Source organism: Stegodyphus dumicola, chromosome 6 (genome assembly GCF_044657685.1).
Source record: "Stegodyphus dumicola isolate Sdum_Otavi_A_Nest chromosome 6, ASM4465768v1".
NCBI lineage: Eukaryota > Metazoa > Arthropoda > Arachnida > Araneae > Eresidae > Stegodyphus > Stegodyphus dumicola.
This window is the reverse complement of record NC_140773.1, coordinates 113566756-113588964: the sequence shown is the minus strand read 5'-3', so window position 1 is coordinate 113588964 and position 22209 is coordinate 113566756. Positions and strand designations below refer to the sequence as shown.

The 22209-nt window shown below is 33.4% G+C and overlaps 1 protein-coding gene across 6 annotated transcripts in view; it reads left to right on the top strand.

Moving 5' to 3' along the window:
• LOC118197213 (echinoderm microtubule-associated protein-like 2) overlaps positions 1 to 22209 on the top strand; it is a 210916-nt gene that overhangs the window by 41933 nt on the left and 146774 nt on the right. For 2 of the 6 annotated variants that reach the window (XM_085818832.1, XM_085818829.1), the window contains exon 1: positions 17597 to 17873. The exons of 3 other annotated variants lie outside the window; for them this stretch is intronic. In XM_085818832.1, the coding sequence (XP_085674958.1) occupies positions 17747 to 17873 (127 nt within the window). In that variant the 5' untranslated portion in view covers positions 17597 to 17746. Of the gene's footprint in view, positions 1 to 17596; positions 17874 to 22209 lie in introns of those variants that run through there. One more of the 6 variants, XM_085818831.1, reaches the window with a different exon arrangement.

Below are 22209 nucleotides of genomic sequence, written 5' to 3'. Positions count from 1 at the left end.
TTCGACAGCTCTTATTGGAAACATGCCAGGAAAGTTGGATTCCACTTTGGGGGTTAAAAAACCTGTATTTTTCATCTAAAAGGGAAATAATTTTAATTTTTATAATTTTCCAACTATTTGAATATTTGTTTTATTCCAAAACTTTATTGTTATTTCTGTACAGAAAGGAGGTTGTTGGAAACTCAAAACTACAGTTAAAAGAAATCAATTCAGGGACTTAGCGATTCTTCCGACCAACATTCTTCGTTCGATTCTTTTCTCTTTTCCCTTTTTTCTTGCCCACTGCTTTGATTCACTTCTTATTCCTGATCTGATTCACTAATGAGAATAGTGAGCGGTAAAAAAGAATAGATTCATTTCGGTGAAGAACGGCTTTGAACTGATCTCATAAAAGAGCAATTTTTCCCATCTTTACTGGGCAAACCATGAAAGCTAGAGGCGAAACCGAATCCAAAACAAACTACCAGTATTCTACAATTCAATTCTTTGACAGCAGTTTAATCCGACTGCTAACATTTACTTAGAATTGGGGTTTGTAGAAATCGTTTCACTTTGCTGCGGAGCAAGAACAACGCACAAAACGAGACAATTAGGTTTCATCTAAATGTATGCTTGTGCGAATAGATGGCATGCCCGGATGAATCTTTAATGTTTGTAAATGTATAGTGCGTTTGTGGTTGGGTCACTTAAAAATCGGTCGAGTCAAATGTTCTTTCGAACTTCTATTGGTGAGGGAAGAAGAGATTTAAGAGATCCATGGATTCATGTGTTTCTTCATCAAAACGGATATTGGACTGCATGTTTCGATCACGGCAAAGCACGCGAAACTTGAAAGGGATGTATTTGTGAAAGAGTTTTTAAGGGAAACTGGCTCGTATTCACGTACGCATCCATGAAAATTCTCAAGCAGCCAGTGCGTTTGCCGGTCTGAACTCGGTTGAATTAAGGCTGCTAGCAGGCTGTATCAAAATTTGGACAAAAGTAGGAAAATTCGCACTATTATTTGAAGGCGCCCAAAATACATTCCAACGACAGTCCCTATCTTTCTTTACGACAGGGTTTCTTAAACTTTTTTTCAGTCTCGACTCCTTTTTATCACTGAGATTTTTTCGCAATCCCTAGGACCCCATAATATTTACAAAAATTTTCTGGGATCCCATAAGTATTGCTCAAATCCGACACACGCGTGAGTGAAACTGTCAATTTTCCCACTCGTACTGTTATATACTATTGCAGTTTTAGGTCATTAACTATGTTCTATGTCTTAAAATTTCTAATTTTAAGATGTAGAAGAAATTTTAAGACATAGAACAATGTGAAAACTTTAAATAAGTAACAGACGAAATGACAGCGTCACGTGCAAAGCAAGGAAAATGAACGTTTATATTATAAAATGAATGCATCGAATGTTTTCGTTTTTTTCTTTGTTTGTATTGTTTTATCTTTATCTATTTTCAGATACATTGTGTTAAAATATTTGGTAATTGTAAAATTATTATAATAAGAAATATCAAAACCGCTAAAAATTTTGGTGACCCCCTGTTGCAGGTCCCGCGACCCCCAAAGAGGTCGCGACCCACAGTATCAGGAACCCTGCTTTACGACAATAAAATCAGTAGAGCTGATGCGGATTATATTTAGAGTAGCTTTGGTGTGATTTATTTTATTATGGCAAAGCATGCCGAGGGAGGGATGCCTTTGTGGAGGACTTTCTAGTTAGAATTGGCTCGTATACACGTTGCACATGAAGACGACCACGAAAAGGCCCATGCAGCCAGCCTCTTCGCTTGGATTCGAACATACATCGGAACTAACAGTGTTAAGCGATTTTACCGCTCGTAGGCTTTAAATTTAGATCAATAGACTTAGTAATAAGAACAGCGTAAGTAAATTTAAAATTTTAATCTATAATTATGAATAAACAGCAGAATTTTTTGATGGAAATGTGCTACATATTTTGTCGTTAGGATTGGGGCCCTTAGCGAAATATCTCTTGAACGCACTGATCTTCAAATTAGCCTTAAGAAGTCTTGAACTACCGATATTCGTTTGCCGTATATTGACTGAGCGTCAATTTATTGATATTGTGCCTTATTTTAGGAAACGGAAAAATTACGCATAGTTCATTTTTAAAAATTTTCTCGAATTATCCAAATTACACATATTTTATTGTAAACCGGTGTGGAGGAAATGTTTCGTAGACATTAGAATTTTACATCGTGGGAAATAATTCTACTGCCAAAAGTGACTCCAAGGAGACATTTTTTTTTTTTTCATTTTTCCATAACGAGAAAGTAATCGAGCATGCTTGAATGATGGAGTTCCGTAGCTGTAACCGTGCGTGACTTTTAGCTGATACTATCCTGCAAAATACATTTCGGTGAAGTAATTTTTTTGTAAATAACATTTTCGAAAAATTATCTCTGAAACGTTTCGTTTAAAATTCCTTTCTTACGCAAGGAATGCGGGAAGGTATTGTTACGCATATTTTCTCAGTGAGGATTTGTAAATTGGTTTAGATTTCAAATGTGCATTATCTGCATTACGTTTAATTGCAAATTCATATTGTGTAAATTCTTGCCATAAAATGGATTGCTTGAATTTGATGTCATCGGAAATCTTCGGAGGAATTTCGCAGCTTAAATATAGCAGTAGGAAATTAAAAATATGAGTCTGGAAACATTGTGTTTGCGTGTATTGCATTTTGTTTGCTATGCGTCATCAGTACATGCAGCTAACTTGTTTAAGCACATTTGCACGATCCAGCTTTTACATTTATTATTCGTACTCATATAAATCTGTGTTGCATCTTCATACTAAGCAAAAATCATGGTTCACAAATTCTAATTTTTCTGTAGTCGATAGATAGATAATATGTGGAGTTGAGTAATTTCTGAGGTTTATGAAACATTTTAAGTAGTCATATTCTTTTATGTTCTGTAATAATTGCTTAGATTGCCAGATTTTGTACATTGCCTTCTTTTTTATAAATGTATAACTTTTGTAATCCAAAATCACATTCTTATCAAATTTTATTTGCCAAGATAAATCTAAATTTGGATCTTTTAATTATATTACAACAAATACATTTTTACAAATATAACTAAATGTTTTTGACATTATATTAATGTGTAATCAGAGTAATAGTAAAGTGACTAAATTTTATATATATATATAGTATTTAAGATATTTAAAAGCAATTTCTTTTTTTTTTTTTTTTTTTTAATTTCTCATATCCTTGGGAGAGACTACATTTAAGTGTACTATTTTAGTAACTAAAAATGCTGAAATTTACATAAGTATGTAATAAAAAATTAATATGTGTATTACTTAATATCAAGTACAATTGTCATTTGAACATCCTTAAGTTTTTATACAGAAACCTTTGAAATATTTTTCAAATCCCACTGTGTACCTCTGCTTAAAAATGCTACGTCAGCATGTAAGTGTGCATTAGATTCATCTGTAATTGCAAGCGTAATGAACCAGGTGTTTTTGAGGAGAAATTCTTGTATTTTTATTATGGATATGTTTATTTTGTTTGACTTATGTTTTCTGTGTATTTCTTCCTTTTTGCAAAAGATCGTTTATTTTGACAAAAATGAGTGTCGATTGTTAGATTAGACCCTAACTGGCAGGTCGAATCAATAAAGGAATCATTTTGCGTCGAATCGATTCGAAAAATTCGATTCAAATAAAAGTATCAAATGTTCCTCTGCACAGTATATAGATATTTAAGAATGCTGTTGCTGTTTTAAGATATTATTTTATTCATGTAAAAATAATAATTACCGGATTTTTGTAATAACAGCAAATATAGTAAAAAGCTTGAAAAATGCATATTAGAAATTTTATTGAAAAGCTGCGGAACTCTTGATAACAATCCACGAAACCCAATGTGAATGCTTTAATGGATCAGAAATGTTTCTTGGCTATACGTGGCGAAATTCCTTTTCATGTTCTTTTTGGGAACAATTTGTGATTTCTTAAAAATACATTTTAAAAAATTACTTTTTATTAAAAAGTTACGGAACTCCTGCTAACGATTCACGGAATCTAATTTAGATATAAATGCTTTAATATATTGAGGGGGGGACACTTGTCTGCATTTGGCTGAGGGGGGAAAAAACTTGTCTGCATGTGGCTGAATTCCTTTTCATATTCTTTTTTTATTTCTGATAATTTACTTTTAGCTATATGTGTGTTTAGTATGTAGAATCATTAGATTTGATCGATGCAGGAACGTGTAAAATGTGCAGTGCCGTCGCCGGGATTCTAACTCTGGACTCGCGCTCGGAAGGCGTGCTTCCAGTTACGCAACGAACGCATGAAGAAAGGAGGGAGAAAATACTTACATAATCCCCTTTTAAAAAGGCGACTTGGAGATGAGGAGACCCAGTTACCAAATCTAGGTGTTGACAAATTATCGTCCACCACCTTTTAGTTCGGATTCTGCTTGTAAAGACTCAGAGATCGTAGAAGGCTCTTTTAGAGATTACCGGATTGCAGTTTTTTAATTTCATATATTTAAAAATAATTTTGCAATTTTTTATGGTAAAGATATTTTTTGAGACGCTGCAATCTAAGTTTTCAAATTGGAATTTCTCCCGCCCCCTGCCCGCACCCGTTTCCATTTTTTAATGCTGATAAGTACCGTATTTGACGGCATGTAAGACGCACTCGCATATAAGACGCACCCTTATTTAGACGGCCAAACACAAGGAAAATAAGTTTCAATAGCGTGGTTTCTTTTAGTTCTCACGTTTCGTAAAAGCCAAATAAACAATTATGGAATGCAATTACCTTCACGTATAAGACTGTGTCCTTCACGTATAAGACGCGGGTAACATTTTTGAGACCAAATTTAGGAAAAAAAGTGCGTCTTATATGCCGTCAAATACGGTAATAAGATACGGGTTCCAAAATCATTGGGATTTTCGGATCGTTGGGATTGTGTTTGTTACGAAGTGAAAGCAATATGTTTTCGCGGTAGCATGCTGAAAACATGGCCGCAGTCCGTAAATGATGAAGAAATCGATTTCCTTGAACTATAATGAATTACTTTTAAGCATGAGGGATGTTTCTAGACTTTCACTTTCGCTTATATCGTTCGAATTCTTATAAAACTCATGAACCATCCGTTTATTAATATTTTTTTTGTCTTTTATGAAGAAACAGAATGAGTCAAGTGTGGTAGATAGGAAATGCGGGAGAGTATCGACATTGCACAAGATCGACCACCTTTCTGTTGCCACCCGATCGACGTAGTAGCTGAAAAACCAGTTCGTGTCGATCCTATGTAGGTATCCTAAAAAAGTCACAATTTAATCAAATTCTTTCATTCTCGTTTACGCCCCGTTGCTAATTATAAGCCTTGTGAAAACTTTGTCGATGTGGACTGAATGCGGGTGTGCATCCTTCCATGTATTAATTACGTTGCTGCTATCGATTTTATGCCTGTGCCGATCTTATGCCGTGTCAATTATGTTCCGGTGTCGACTTTCAAAGTGTCAGTCATATGCCGGTGTCGATTTTACATAACTCGTGTGTCAGTTCTACGCCGTGCCAGTGGTATGTTGGTGTGGAACCAAGTTCTGTTGATAAATTGTATTCATAAGATTGGCCCTTTGATATATTTCTCGTCACGCCGCGTAGCTGATAAAAGGGGTGGAGAGGTGATCATATGCAATATTGAATTTGAAAGGAAGACTGTGGGAAATCTCAAAAGTTTTTTTTTTTTTTTTTTTTTTTTTTTTTTTTTTTTGGTGTGTGTGTAGATGTAAGTGCTTCCTTAAATGAATTGAACATGCGTGTTTAAGACTTAAGCAGCTAATAATGACTTTTGAACATTCATTTATTCTCGCTGGAATTGTGTCTGTTCAACAGTCGAAATATGCAACTTAATTGCCATTTTATCAAAAGACTTGGAAAATAAATTTAAAGATTTCAAAGAATACCGACTGCATTTGTGTTTATTATGGTATTTCTCAGTTGATGAGGTGAAACTCAGCTGAAGCTGCTAGCGGCGAGTAATTTGTAGCGGTGAAACGTAGTCGTTTCAGTTTTTTTTTTTTTTTTTTTTTTTTTAGTGGATTTTTAGGATTAGGATTATTTTCTATGCTGCGAAAGCGCTGAAGCTCTTCCCTAAACTGAGGGATCCTTTCATTGAGGGCTCACCTGGAGCGGTAAATTCGCTGAATACTGGTAGTTTTGACCTGGATTCGATTGAAGGCGAATGGGTTGACTCCATGGGCGTTTTCAAAGTTTTCTCCATGTGTAACGTAGATATATATTTAGAAAGAAATCTATTTTTATTTAGAAAGCCGTCCACAGACGCATATCTCCACGTAGGAGATAAACCTAGCTTGCTTTTTCGTAATCAAGTAATTAAACTAAACTCTTTATGGAGGACTTAAATAAACTGGCTCATATTTACACTATACATGAAGAAAGCTTGTTCTGTGGCCATTAAAAGAATCCGGGATAAACTGCTAATATTTCTTAGCTCTTGCGCTTTGGTCGACAAAGTACGCTTTTATAAAGTTATAAGAAAAATTTTCAGCGCATTATGAATATTCTATCATCATAGTAGCTCTTACAGAAATTACGAATGTTTGCAGAAATTTTTTCCTACATGAAGAACATAAATTGCCAACGCAGCATCTTGGCTGTTAGTGTTATCTTTTGAAACTAGATAAGCTACAGATGTATTCAAAGAATTAGTTCAATGTTCACATTGAAAACGTTTATAATTTTTTCCTAATAAATAACTTCTGGATTACTAAAAAAAGGATAATTTTGTCGGTTACAATAGTAAAATGGTTTATATTATTAGTCATTAATATATGTTAAATTCTGGATGATGTCCATCCTTCCTTTTTGTTGTTGTTGTGTGATGTGGCCCTTTGTGCATTTTATTAGGTTATGTGTCTTAGAATCTCCGAAATACCAGCCATGAATGTTCGTTAGGTCTCTTAAGTTGTGCATAGATTTTTTTTTTTTTTAATATAACAAGATTCTGGATTCCGACACAAAAAATCGTTGAATGGAAATGTTTTGCATTTTTAAATGAAGTTATCTTTAGAAACTTAAGTTCTAGCATTGCTGGAAAATTTCTTTTTTTCTTTGTTTTTTTAATCTTGTCTATATAAAAGAAGTTTGCCAATACTCGAAGGAGTACATTTAAAGCGCATTAATACGAATACGTCATGGTAAATAATGTGAAGTTTGCATGCCCCTTTTTGCTCTTTATAAAAACTTTGGGACTTTTATCATTTTTTAATTTGAGTTTTATATGTTTATTTTTTACATACTTATCGAGACATTTATTGATCTGGAACTAAAGTGTTATGCAACAACATGCTTGCGTCAAGATATTCTTCATAAAACTCGCTGTGATGCATGTATCTTATCACAAGCTAACAGAAATACCTAAAGATTTGTGTGCCGGAAGTGGTATTTTCTATTATTTGCTATGTATTTTCGAAATTAAAAATTTATTTATTTTTAAAGATTAGAGCATTTATTCCCAATTGGAATTATTAATTTTGGCCGAGTAACTTTTACACAGAAACATTAATTTCAACATTCGATGTACAGATGTGGCAGAAGTGGTTTTATAAAAATTTATGTCTGAGTTTAAGTAGCGAATTTTTTTTGGGGGGGGGGGGAGGGGGAAAGCCCTCCAGCGGCCGAGCGGTAAAGTCGCTGAACACTGGTAGTTCGGTCCGAGGTTCGAATCCCGCGAACGGGCTGGCTGCATGGGTGTTTTCGTGGTTTTCCCCATGTATAACGTGTATACGAGCCAGTTTACCTTAGAAAGACCTCTACGAAAGCATCCCTCCCCTTAGGCAGATAGCCCTAGTGTGCTTTGCCATAATTAAACACCAACACCAAAGTTTTTGAAGAAAATTTATTGAACTCAAAGACTACCTATAGGGACATAGATATTATACAGCAGAAGCTCCACTGGCGTTGCTATGGCGGTATGAAAAACCAGCTCAATCTCTAATTTGGATATAAATGAAATTAAAGAGGGAAGGCACTTCTGCTGTTTAATAGTTTGGCATCACTTCATAATGTATCCCCATCATAAAAATCATGGCATTTTAATGTAAATCGGCCACTGTTCGCAAAAACAGAAACCTTCAAAAATATACTGCGACATAGATTTGCTCATATCTGTATGGAGATTGCTTTTTTCAGGTTAGAAACTGACCTAGTGAAGGTGGGAGCATCTTCGTGTTAAGACATCCTTTTGAGTGTTTCTACTTTTTCGAACAGTGGATAAAAGTACCTACACCTTTATGATGAAAAACTTATAAATAAAAGCTACCCAGTAGTTTTAATTCCTTATACACTGGACAGTCATGATGATGATTTGCACCATACTATTCTAGAAAGTGTATATTTTTACATCAACGCTAGAGATAATAATTTGGACGAAATTGTCTGAAGCTTTAACGTTCGATACGTTAACGATAGTGACAGGTTCAAAAAAAGTTTAGATTGCTATATAATACGTAAAAATGATTTTTACCATTAGAGAATTTTTAAAAATTAAAGAATTATATGAATATTTTGCTTCTGTTGTTAAGCAAAAATAAGATTTACTGTTGTGAACATAATATGAAGATAAATAAAGGGTTTCATATACCATGAAATGGCAGCAGTGTGCCCTTATATTTCTGATCTTTATTTTTAACAGACACGATTTTGTCGCTAACGATAACACTTCTTCAAGAGGTTCAAAACGTTTTGATTAGCGTTTTGAAAGTTAGAAGTGATTTCCCATTTAATTTTTTGAAAATTGTTTTTATATTAATATCTCACGTAAATGTGAATTTAAACTATTAAATTTTTAATTACTTACGGATTGAATGAGGGTATTCCATTCGTTATTTAAATTCTTTAAACAAAGAAGTTGAAGTACAAAAGTAGAGGGATGAAATCATGGAAATGAGATTACTCGTATTTTCAGATCAGGTTCAAAGTTATTAAGGACGTTCCTTTTTTTAACTTTCTCTCTCTCTTTCTTCCCTCTACGTTAATCTAAAGGGAGATCTCTCACCGTTGGCTTGTAGCAGGTGAATGTCCTTTCTTTCTTACAAAGCTTCGGGATATGTTTTACGTATGTTTCGGGGTGTTAGATAGAGAGTTTTTCTGCCGCTCTTTTCCTTTTTTTCCGAAGTGTATAAACTGGAGGATTATTACATGAACTTTAGCTGTTGAAGCTGAAGATACTTCCTTCTTTTCGATTTATTGTGTATCAGTTTAGAGGGTATGAGAAGCTAAGTTATTGTGTGTGTTTATTCCGTTACTTTCTAGAAATTTAGTTTTTGTGTTAGATAAAGTGAACTTGCTGTAAGATTTTAATTGATTCCTTCTCATGAATCCTTTGCACTTTTGCTGCAGTGTTTAAAAACTTCTTTTTTTGTGTGTTTCGTGTGGAGTTCGTTTAGATCTTTATCTGCATTCAAGGGGGTGGTATTGTGTAGCTATTTGGATTGTTTGATTATGGCAAAGCACATTGGGGCTCAGGGATGACATTATTGATATGGAGATACTGACATTACTTTTGGGGAAAATCATAAAAAACACCTATGAAACCACCCTATTCACCACGGTTTGAACCTGAATCGAACTACCAGTATAGAGTTGTTTTATCTCCGCCTATTGCTAGACTATGCTTTGTTTTGGGTATTGTGTTCGAAGTGGCTGTGATTACGTGATACTTATTTGCAAAATATTTTTTGAGATCGTCGGAGTTTGAATAATTTCAATATATATACTTATTTATAGGTATGGGAATTCAAGTTCTCGAATCTCTCGAATTAAAAAAAAAAAAAAAAAAAAAAAAAAAAAAAAAAAAAATTAGTGTTCTAAATCTTGAATCTCCGTTCTGTGTCGCCGGAAAATTTTTGAGGCAACTGGCTGGAAAAATTTATACTTGTATTGTGGTTTCCTTATTTTCATGATTTTCCTGTTTAACGTTTTGAATGAGAAAGGTCACGCGGAAAAATCCTTATTCATATGGTGATTTTATTCATCTGTTCCCAAAATAACTACTGACGAATGAAGAGACCTTCGTCTTTAAAATGATAGTGCGTAAGTAGAACACAAATTTTAAATAAATCAAGGTTTTCATTACTGGCATATGTTATTTGAGAGTTTCTCCTGTTAAGTGCTGCATTTTCGAATTTTTGCCCCAATAATTAGCATACATTTGATGAATTGCCGTTAAAGGCAGTTGCAATTTATTTGTAAAATCTGTTATTCGTTATTAATTTAACTAGACTGGTATGATGCGCTTTAAGAATTTGCTTGCAATTGGCATCATTTATCATAAGGCAGATGATTACTTTGGAGAAATTTGGACTTTCAGGTTATCATCTCATTCATCACTTTGATAGAAAAAAAATAGTAGCCAAGAGAACATCTGGTTTCGTTCTGTTTTATTCGATTACGTCATGAGTCGGATTTTGAATTTGCCATGTGGCATGACATCATATCATCAGTTTAGTTCTCTTAAGCTTGAGGAGAGTTTTTAATCTGATGTAAAATTTCAAATTATTTTTCTTGCAGTGTCAGTGGCTGCAATTAGTGTTTGACACATGCTTCAAATTTATTTTTGTGCCCATTCCCCCTAGTGTCATTAATATATATATATATATAATATATTATTTCAAATTTAATTTTCTAATTTTAGCAAAAGAAAGTACGTTTATAATTCTTTTAAGTCAAGTATTTTAACAGTTTATAAGCTAAATATCAAAAGCAGCTAAGGGCTAGCATCTACTCTGTGGGTAAAATAACAGAATGCAAATTTTCACGGCTATTTTTTCCGTCAGCGAAAGAAAACAAAAATTAAAATGGGGCCTCGATTTAGTTCATTCATTGCTAACCACGGGCCGTCATTGAATCTTTCGAGCTAAAAATGAAATATTTAATAACGAGAAAAAATATTGTTTATATTATATTAAATTTCTGTATTACATTTAAGTGTACTTTCCTGTACACAAAAGCAGCAATTCTGCATATCAGAGGGCTAGTTTAAAATGTGCGTCGGATTCCATGAGCTTTATAATTCTTTCATAATACTTTTATTCAGGTAGCATTTAAAAGTACATCCCGAAAACGATATTTATTGTATGCATATTATAAATTTACTCTCTGGGTAAGATTACAGAATAAAAACTGTCATGTCTTTTTTTTTCGCCAGCGAAAGAATATTTTTATAGCCTCAAACACACATTTAATAGCAACAACAAAAGCTGAGTTTTAATTGTTAATGTAACTGAATATTGCTTGTAAGGTATTTCTCCCGCTTTCCTAGCGTGTCTTCGTGGTGTAGTGGTTCTGCACGCTGAGCCGGTATTCAAGAGGTCCGTGGTTCGCTTCCCGAAGGCGTTGCTAACTTTTCACCTCTCCGGCTTTTCCAATTAACCTAATGTCTCTACATGCTTATATTATTATTTACGCTTCATCACTACCACCATCATCGATTATCTAAAGAGCTTAAATGCGTTAAATTTCATCAGTTTGTTGGGTAGCTGTTTGATGATATTTTATGTAAAATGTTTGATTTCAGCAACAGGCAAGTTAGGCACCTCTTTTCGTAATGCAGGAATTACAAAGTAAAGAAATCAGTAAAGGCCTTTGTCCGTTGTTGGAACCTAAGTAACTATAAGCAAAGAGCGGTAACACCGAGAAAACAGTTATAGACATAAGATTAGCAATGAGAATTATGTGAGATAGAAAGGGAAGAGTAAAGAAGTTAATGATTAGAAGCTAAATTGTGCATTTCATGATTATTATTTTTATTGAGATGAGAAGCAGATGAGCATTGTACTGACTCTTCTTTGAGGATGTGACAGTGAAAGGTTTCACTAAATTAAAGAAAAATTTTTTTTTTCTAGGTCTGCGAGCATTGCCCTGTATCAAAGATAATAAAGTACATCCATAATGATTCGAAAGATCTTCTTTTTGTTTAATCTGCAGTTGGTGGATATTTTCTAGTCGTTATGCAAGAGATATACCAAACAACTAACTGGCCGCAAATAGTGATCTTCTTATCTAGCATGTTGTAAGAACAAGTACTGGTCGTCTCTAAAAGTCTTTTTAAGGGGGGGGGGTTGGAGTATGCCTAGAGCATTATTTATGGCAAAAAGGAATCTTGATATCCGTTAACTACGAAAAATAATCACAACAGTTGTTTCAACTATAAATTTACAAATATTTACTGGATAGACAACCAGTGCAGTTTTTAAGTATGTCATACGATAAATAGATAAAACATCGAAATCTGCGAAAAAGGTGAGATGAAAACTTCCATTACTGTTCATTATGGCTTAACGTATTCGCTAACATTCGAACGATATTCATATATTTAATAGTTTTGGGTCATTGTTTTTTTAAATCATGGCATTTTTTTCGGGTGACCAGTTGAATTGAAACTAATTTTTCAGTCAAAAGTTTATTTTATAATTGTTGAGAATCCTCGTGTCTGTGCATTTCTATACTACATATAGATATATATTTTAAATTTTCATATCCTTTAAATATTATGCGCAAATCATTTTTGCAGAAATGCTTTATACCATGGCGGTATTCTCATTCTTTTGCATTATTTTCAGAAAGAAAGGTTTTTCTTTTTCTAATGAAATTTTGATAACTTTTTGTTTAACGAAATGTTCGTTAAAGAAGTCATCCGGTTTAAAGCGCAGCAAATGGAAACAGTCTTAAAAAGCTGCAAACAGAAGTTGGTAATTGGCCTCTCATTTGTAATTTCAGAATGAAAAAGATACAAAGCTTTGTGAAACAAATTACAAAAATTAATTAAGGTTTAGCTTGTCGGAGTTCTCGGTCTGAAAGAGAAAGGAATCCATCAAGCGTGCATAAACAAGGGAATGTCAATCTGTCCTCCCTGTGGCAAAGGAAAATACTGGGGAGGAGGGCAACTACCTTCAACACACCTTTCATTAAAGTTTTTAATTGCCCGGTTTGTGTTTTGAAAGAATAGCAACAGGAATCACGGATGGTGCTTCAGCGATATTTTTTTGGTACACTGGCCTTCAGAAAGGCTGAATGAAATTGCGCTATGCTTTTAGCTTCTGTAGACTGCTGTCTGGCATTCTTTTTCCTTTTATCCTAAAAAAAAAAAAAAAAAAAAAAAAAAAAAAAAAAAAAAAAAATCTGATTTAAGAGTAAAGCATTAAAAAACAGAATCTAAAATCTACTACTAATTCAGATAAAAAAGTCTCTTGGGGGAAGGAGATTTTAATTTATTTCTCTAAATTAGAATTGATCTACTGTGGGCTTGCTGAAAGGTATGCGTAATTTATTATTATTACTGTTATTATCTTGAAATAACTCGGATTTAATATGCCAAGAGGTATTTCGAAATATTTGAAGTAAAACATGGGCTTCGAATTCGAAGCAAGCCCTGGCACCAACATGTGTGAGTAGGTCCTATGCATAGAAGTTGATCAGCCCTGCTTTATAATAAAACCTAGAACAGTGTTTCAGCGAATTGTGGTTCTCCTAGAGTTGCAAAAATGTCCTGCTGTATATAAAGGAACTTAAAAAGAGTTTAATATCTTCTCTTGCTGATGACACGTGGCTGAGTAAACTGACATATTTTTCAGATGTATTCTCGGGACTAAATGAACTGCATCCAGAGTCGTAGCTAGGGTTTTCAGCGCCCAAAGACAACTGAAGATTTCGCGCCCCCTACTGCTTGCCAAGGATGGAAAACATTTAATTCTAAAATGCCGTAACATCAGTTTGGCGCCCCTTGGATCTTGCGCCCGGGGACAGATGCACCCTCTTGCCCCCCCTCTAGCTACGCCCTGACTGCATCTCTGTGCATAAGGTAATTCTTTGACTGTTCTTCAATGCCAATTAAAAAGTTATGAAAAGGAGTTTATTTTGTGGGTTAATTGTGTAAAACAGATAAAATTTCATTATTTTCGCTATTAGAATCTTTCTTATTCGTCAATCGTTGTTGGAAAAGAATTATGCAATAATGTATTTTCACATCTCAAAATACAGATGTCAGAATTAGTAACTCTTTTTTTCAAGTGGTAAATGTAACGAATTTTTATGGATTCATGGTCCTTTCTATTGCGATACTGAAAACAACAAATTGTCATTCAGTGAAAGAGAACAATTAATATAACTTTCAAATGAAACCGGGTTTAAATTGAATTCCAAGCCGAAGGATGGTGATTTTCTGGACCCCATTACCAGTGAAAACGGAATATAGTGAAATGTACACTGGTGCTTTAAAAATTAAAATTCTATTTGTTTTTGCTCAAGAAGGGTTTTATCATTAACTGAAATATAAACAATGCATCGAAATCGACGTATATGCCAGTCTCAGACTTAAGCTTTTCAGCATATATCCAAGTATAGAACAGCTGTGCAAGAATCAGCAGGCTTCTCGTTAATATGAGAAACTTTTATTTAATTTTTAGTTACTGATATACAGTTTATCCAAATTCTAAAATTCGAAGTCTGGAGTATTTTTCAGCTGGGAAGTGCTTTGCCTGTGCACAAGTATGTGATATGTTGAAGGGATAGGAGAATGGAATCTTTCCCCTAATGCGAAATATTTATTCATAGATGCGTTATGATACGTAAACTGAATAGGTATTGTAACATTCTAAATTTTGCTTCATTCAAAAAGTAACTGTATCTGCTGTAGAATTCTGTTGTTGTTGCTATCAATCTCACATGTCGTACAATGATCAACGCAAGCCCAAGACATCATCGTGGCAAGGAGTCAAATGAACCTGTCTTTGACAAGAGCCTTGAGCACCATACAGGTGACGGCCTGACTTATAATAGCTCAGGTCCTCCCCCAATTTTGAGAGAGAGCACACCGTGGGGATGAATATGAGGGTATCCCATCCCTCTTTCCCTACCATCCACCTCTCAAAAGGACTTTTGGCTCGCCGCATATTCTGAGTGCCCCCATGCCGCATAGACACTATACATTTGCAAACATCCATGAATTAACCAGTATTCAAACTCGGACCCTTCGGTACCGCAGTCAGAGTCACTAATCACTATTCCGGTTGGGTGGCTTTGTATAATTCTAAAATTATTTATTGAATGTCAGTAACTGATTCTAAGAAAGCCACAGGTACATCTCAAAACCAACTGTAATCTATTTCCCAGATGACCGATGTAGACTGATTCCACTTGCATAAGAAGCTATTTCATTGATGAATTTAACACAGAATATATTAGTCTTTAAATCTGTAGTTTTTGCTTGCATATTTTTTAAAGCAGTGTAAATCGAAAAATATCAAAATGTTATTAAAAACTACATATATCTCAAGTACCTGTGTTGATTACTTTGATAAAAAATATATCGGTTGCTGTCTGTAAGATGGGTGAAACATACTACACTGCCCAGATTATTACGATATTTGCTCCAGGCAGTATTTTCATCGCGAAATATAAACACTAACTCTACACTAATAATAATAATAATCTCTTTTAGTGTTATTAATTAGCATTTTTGCTAGTGTCATCTTCATGCATATAGCTATCATGGTCGTCTATTGTCTCATTTACAAAAGTAATAAACTTAGATAGGCCCCTTTTTTTAAAAAAAAAGTCATGTCATTTTTATTCTTGAGTATTCATTAGGCACATGCTTTCAAATTTTTTATCATGATAGGAGGAATTAAAGATAATAACGTCATAAATTATATATAAAGATGAAATCTTTAACTGCCAATAAAATTCGTTGATTACAGTGAAGAGAGAAATTTATCAAAATTAATATGTAGTAAGTTATTTCCAGTCAAAATGCGAATACAGATGTTTAAATAGTTTTCAAAGTTAAAAGCAAGTACAGTGGATTGTAGTTACAAGCTGAGAATTAATCTGTTTTATTAATTTTTCTTCAAATATTCATGTAATTTAATCGAATTTTGAAGAAGGGAATCTTTGATAAAAATTTCTTTTTCTTTGTTTTTATGGTGGTTAAATTTTAAGATGGCGTTCTCATAGATATATCAATAAATAACTAATGATTCAAATGAATTCTAGAGTACATGCAATGCCAGGGCTAATTGTTGCGCTTGGTTCAACTATTGCTAAAATGTAGGCTGAAGTATCTTGTTTAATCGCTTCGATTATCTAGGCCAAATAACTTTTTATTTTTCTTTCTCTAATATTTGTATGCGTAAAAGGATGACTGAAGCCTTGAACGTAAGGTAAGTTTATGCTTTTATCGTTGTCTAAAATCAGGTTTCAGAATCACTTGATAGTTTCTAGCTGTCTTCTCATCGATAATAATAGAAAACTGCCTATTCCAGAGTTAGCTGTTTAACCCAAAGTTCAAGCTTTATTTTTCTTTTATTGATCTCGAAAACTAACTATTCTAACTTTTCTTTGAACAAATTTTAAAACGCAATGTATTTACGAGTGTTCGGTTCACTGACTGAGAAATCTTTTCTAAATTGTAAGTTCTTTTTGGTATGTTAAAACATTTTGTTTTCGAATTCGTAATGAGACTCGCCTCCTAAGATTGGTAGTTGGATGTTTTTAGAATTGTTACATTTTCCTCAAACTCGAATTTGTTTTCAAATTGTACCTTAAGGAAAAACTTTTCACGTAACCGATATTACTGTCCTTAACGCTTGGGAGATCATATGCTGTTTTTTTTTTAAAAAAAAAATTCAAACAGAAAAAGCATTGCATTGCATTGTATTTAATTCTTTAAATACCTAAAGTCAGATTGAATTAAAAAATTCTTATCAACTTCTTCATTTAGATACGGAAAATCACGCGAAAATCCTTATCTTTTAAAATGATTTGAACTCAGGTCTAAGTACTCGTATTAGTGTACGGTAGCTGTAGCTGCTCAGCTGACTGCAAACTATTATTCACTATTATAATTTGAATTTAGCTAAATTAGATTAATATATTTATATATTTTTATTAATTATTTTGTTAAACATATTTATATAATTTAATATCTCGTTAAAAATAGTAAAGTCACCATAGAATTTTTATGTAAATAATTTGTATATAAATTACAAGCGAAACAAACTTACGCATATTATTGTTCTTTAGAAGTGAAATTAAAAACCACATAATTTTTTTTACAGTTTTTTTAGTAAAAAAAATAATGCATAAGAATTTAAATGTAATTAAATTCTATGTCTTTGATATCGGAAACACGTGCATTGTGTATTATACATAAGACTTTGTTTGCACCACTTTAATTCTATGTCTTTGATATCGGAAACACGTGCATTGTGTATTATACATAAGACTTTGTTTGCACCACTTTAATTCAATGCATCTTTTTCATTTGGCTTAAAGTAAATGCACGAAAACTGAGGAATTTTCATTTCTTTGATCTATCGTCATCGATAGCTCAGTGTGACAGAACAGCATGTAAATGATTGTTCCATTGATGTCTCGTATGAGGGACACCTGCGGCGTATGCACCTGATAGGAATTTTAGTAAAATACCAAAAAAATTGGAAAAGAATTTTTAAAATGTCTATCATTGTCTGCCGTCATAGCGATTAGAACATTTATGACCGAGTTTGAATTCTCTATTAACAGTGCATTAAGTGGGAGGGTTTTTAAGAGGCACGTTCAGATTTCATTCTGTTCATGCTTGTAGCATGATAGCATCTACATGTTAATTATTACAATAAATTTTTGAAGGCTATCTGCGTTAGAAATAGGCTTTCGTAGAAGTTTGTGAATAAAAATGGCTCGCATTCACGTTACATATGGAGAAAACTCTGTGCTGGGAGTCCATTTAGCCTCCAGGAACAGAACACGCTACGAATTACTAGTTTCAGTAACCTTACCTGCTCGTCCACTGGTACGTTATGGTAAGACTATGATTTCCTTTTTACTAGTGAAATTGATGAATGCATTGTTTGCGTTAAAAAGCATTTTTTCCTGAAATTTTGAGTAAATTCGATCAAACTCGATGCATTCTCAGTAATATTTGGATTGTTTAGTGAATATAAGGCGAAACTGCATTTTTTAAAGTGTTTTTAAGAGAGAATGTTAGAAAAGCACTTTAGGTTACACAGTTTTAGATAAAGGTAATAAAGTGAAAGGGAAATTAGTATCACAATATTTTTGATCATTTCTGGTTAAAAAGATAATCGGGATAGCAGTGACGAATTTTAAATCAAATTTATCAAGAAGACATTTAAATGAAATGAATGTAGTTATTTTTATATATGCCATTTTTGTGTGCGAATCACTGCCTTTTATGGACATGCCATTGCTTTTATTTTTCGCCTTTTAATGTATGTAAGTAGAGTAAACTTGTTTTTTGTGTTTTTCGTCACAGGACAATACATTGCTAAAGATGGTCTGAACGTAAGAAATATGTCTCTTAGGTTATCTATTTTAGTAATGTTGTTGTTGATTATGAATCCATATTTCATGGAAGTATGGTTGCCAGAGCCTCAAAGAGGTTGAACTTCTACTTTCTACCCAGTTTTTTGAGAGAGCACCCCGGGATGGGGTGTCCGAGGATTCAGTGTAAAAAGAAGAAAAAAAATTAAAACAGAATGACGCGTTTTAAAAATTTTTGTTTTCAATTCCTGCTTTAAATATGAGAATGTCATAAGAGATGAGAATAATACATTTAATTTAGGAGCAACCAATAAGCATCATTGTACATGTACATTATACATCAAAGTACATAAATTGTTGATTAAAGCATGTACAGACGGGTTTTTATTTTCATTACGGTATATGCCTAGATCTTTTGGTTGAAAACTGTTTATCTCATAATCCTCTGTAACGAGTAAAAATACAAAACTATAATGCATAATGCACACAAACATAAAATACGTACATATACATATTTTATTCGAAGAAGGAGGAAGAAATGGCATTATATAATTATCGCTTCTTTTGCAAGTAGGAAAATTATTCTCCCTGAACTGTCTACTACAAGTATTTCAAGATCTTTTTATCTCTCTGGTAGTATAAGAAAACAATAATTTATGGAATTTCTCGTTAGTTATTTTAGTTTCAAAGTGTCTATTTTTAATAGCCTTTTGGTCAATTTGGAAAGAAATGGCAAGAAAGCTATAAATTATGTTAGATTCTGCGCAAATATTATTAGATTATATATCGATCTATTTGATGGTGCTAGGATCGAAATTCTGTGATGGTTAATTAGTTTGATTATTAAGCATGGATATGTACGAAAAAAATCATGAAAAATCTCTTCAGCATTGAATTACATTTATGTCGATTTTGTATGGGGGTGGAAGGAGAAAGAGGGAATCTCTGTGTTATATTATTTGCAAAATTTCAAGAAAATAGGTTCGGTAAAACTGGGTTAGAAATTTATTTCGAGATTTCATCCAAACAAACAAATTAAGCTACAGATCCTTTAATAAAACCGTTTAAAGAAGGATTCGCATAAAGAGATGGCATCGCGTATTTGATCTTAATGCATGGAAATATGTTCTACAAGAAATAGCAAAATGTTATCAGTAGCCTTAAGGTAAAAGTTTTTTTTTTTTTTTTTTTTTAATTAAGAGAAAATTTATATGAGTTTGTTTTCTTTAAAATATTAGGATGCGCGAATAGAAAAACGTTATGGTTCTCGGTAAAGTATTTTAAGGAGCGAGGACACCGTTATGATCTGCACTAATTCTTAATTTTCTAATTGTTTTTATTTATTTATTAGTTTTCCAATATTTAAACGCTGTTAAATGATAACATATTCAACTGTGTCTGTTATAATAAAAGTAATATTTTTTCACATACTTTTATTTATTTAAAATGGAATTGTAGTAGATGGTCACCTTATAGGTTATGCCTTGACGAAGGAAAATAAAAAAAAGTAAAAATCCTCTTTGGTGTTCGTTATCGGAACAACCTTGGTCTAACATTTGCGTCACGAGAAAAAAAGTCTCGTAATACGTTACTTTTTATTTCTTATTCTTCCGCACATGGTAATGAGCTTTGCGCTTCGGTGAGACCTCTTGGTGATTGGAGAGCGTGACTCAGGTTTCTATGGACAGGAAGAGAAGAGGCGTCTTGTATTTCCATTCTTGATGATGAATCTGGTAGAGAACACTTTCTACTAAGTTGTGATCTGCTCGAGAGTCGTCTGTCTTGGCAGAATTCGTGAGAACATTTGACCACCTCTTGATAGGCTGAATTCTTTCTCAGAAAGTTCCCATGAATTTCAGTCTGTCGATAATTTTTATTGCTATCAATTTAGAACGTTGTTTCCGATCTTTTCTTTTTTGCTTATCGCCTTTTTTATAAAGTTTTTTTTGCATTCAATGCTTGCTTTAAATTTGTTCAGTGCCCCCTACTTTCGTAGCAATGATATATAGTAATTTCGTAATAATGATTATATAGTTTTTTTCAATGTAATTTGTAAGCACTAACTGAATGTGCACTGAAACTTTTAATTACATATTTGGTTCAGCTAGTGTGCATAAAACTGATAATTAATTTTCATCACAAAATTCAAAAATTAGATTGGTGATGAGTAAAGACTTCACATTCCTTCTTCTAGATTCTAGCTATTGCATGCGTACAAAAATTGCAGTAAACTGAAAGAGCGTGCTACTTGCACTTAAAGGATATCGGTGCAAGTAACAGGTTTAGGTTGTAACTTTCATCTTATACTTTCCCTTGCGGCAACCAATGAGCGTGCACACGTATATATTAACATGCATAACGGGGCTACTGACACGAATTAATATTACTTTTACAAAGATCACGACTGTGATGTTTGAATAATCTAGAGAATATTTAAGTGTTTATACTTATTTAGGTAACCAAATATCTCAAGCTCGCTTTTATCACCCACTTACTCTCTTATTGTCCCTAAGATCAACCATACTACTTTTCTTTCGAGATCTCCATATCTGTTAGCGTCCGGGTCAGTCCTTCAACCGAGCCAAAACAATGCCTAAATATGAAAGAGATATCAAAGCCTATTAAAGTTTTTGAGTATGAAAGACATTACCAGGATACGGTGAAATGTATAATCTTATTGGAATATTAAGAATATATTTGGAAAGAAAGTGATTTTTTTTTCGGAAAATAAAAAAAATTTCGTTTACTAAGGAGCAAAAGACCAAAAGGGCTATATAACTGATTGACCTTTATCAATAAGGTCAGAACGCGGTATTTCACTTTAAAAATTTTAAATTCGTGTAACAGTGTGAATGATAGATGTGACTGCATTGAATGGAGAAAACGAGTGCAATTTGTGATGCCCCCCCTCTATCTATATCCTCTAAAAGCTTTTCACGTATGAGCGTATAAATAATCTACCTTTTCTGTGTATATTTTCTGTTTCCTCGGATTAATTTTTTGGTTTGGTATGAAAAAATTGTGAAAACTGGCAGTGAGGATAATGAAAACATTTAGATTGTAAAAAATCTCTCCTTTCCTGTTTCTTGAGCATTATCTGTATATTCAGTGATTTCTATTAAGCTGTCATATCAGTTAGTCGTATATAAATATTCCGAGTGTGCTTATAAATATAAATATTCTTAGACCATTCGTGAAAACGGACTTTTGTTACACAAGCTTTCATCCTACTTATTCATGTTGTGAATTTTATACAGATATTTATAACGCTCAATAAATATTTTCTGAGCATTTCTTTCGCTTTTTACTGTATTACATTTTATGTATTTGCGTGTAATTTTGTATACTTCTAGTCAAAACATAGGAATCTCCATAACCAGTCAGATGCTTTCATTCAGATAATGTGATAAATGGTCACACATCTTTCTTACTTTCGATCCTGACCCATCATGGGACTAGCGGTGTAGAAATATTGAATGTTATGCGCCCTTATGGCATTAATTTGAAAGAGCCGGAATACATCGGGTAAAATATCCGATAAACGCGGCATACAGAGGAAGTTAAATTTCCGATATTTCGATTGCTGCACAACCTATTCAGCAGTTATGGAAATCGAATCCACTTCTACATTAAATTAGACGTAGCGGCCAGAGCTTATATATATATATCTCCATACACGGAATACGCTCGAAAGGCCAACAAAGTGACCAAGTAAATAAGACCACTGATTAAGATCGACCTGGGTGGCTGCATGGCCATTTCGTCAGTTGCTCCACGAGAAAAGGGAATGCGTGCCAGTTTCCCTTAGATGGCCCTTCAGCACATATCTTTTCCCTTAGGCAGGTAATTCTCATA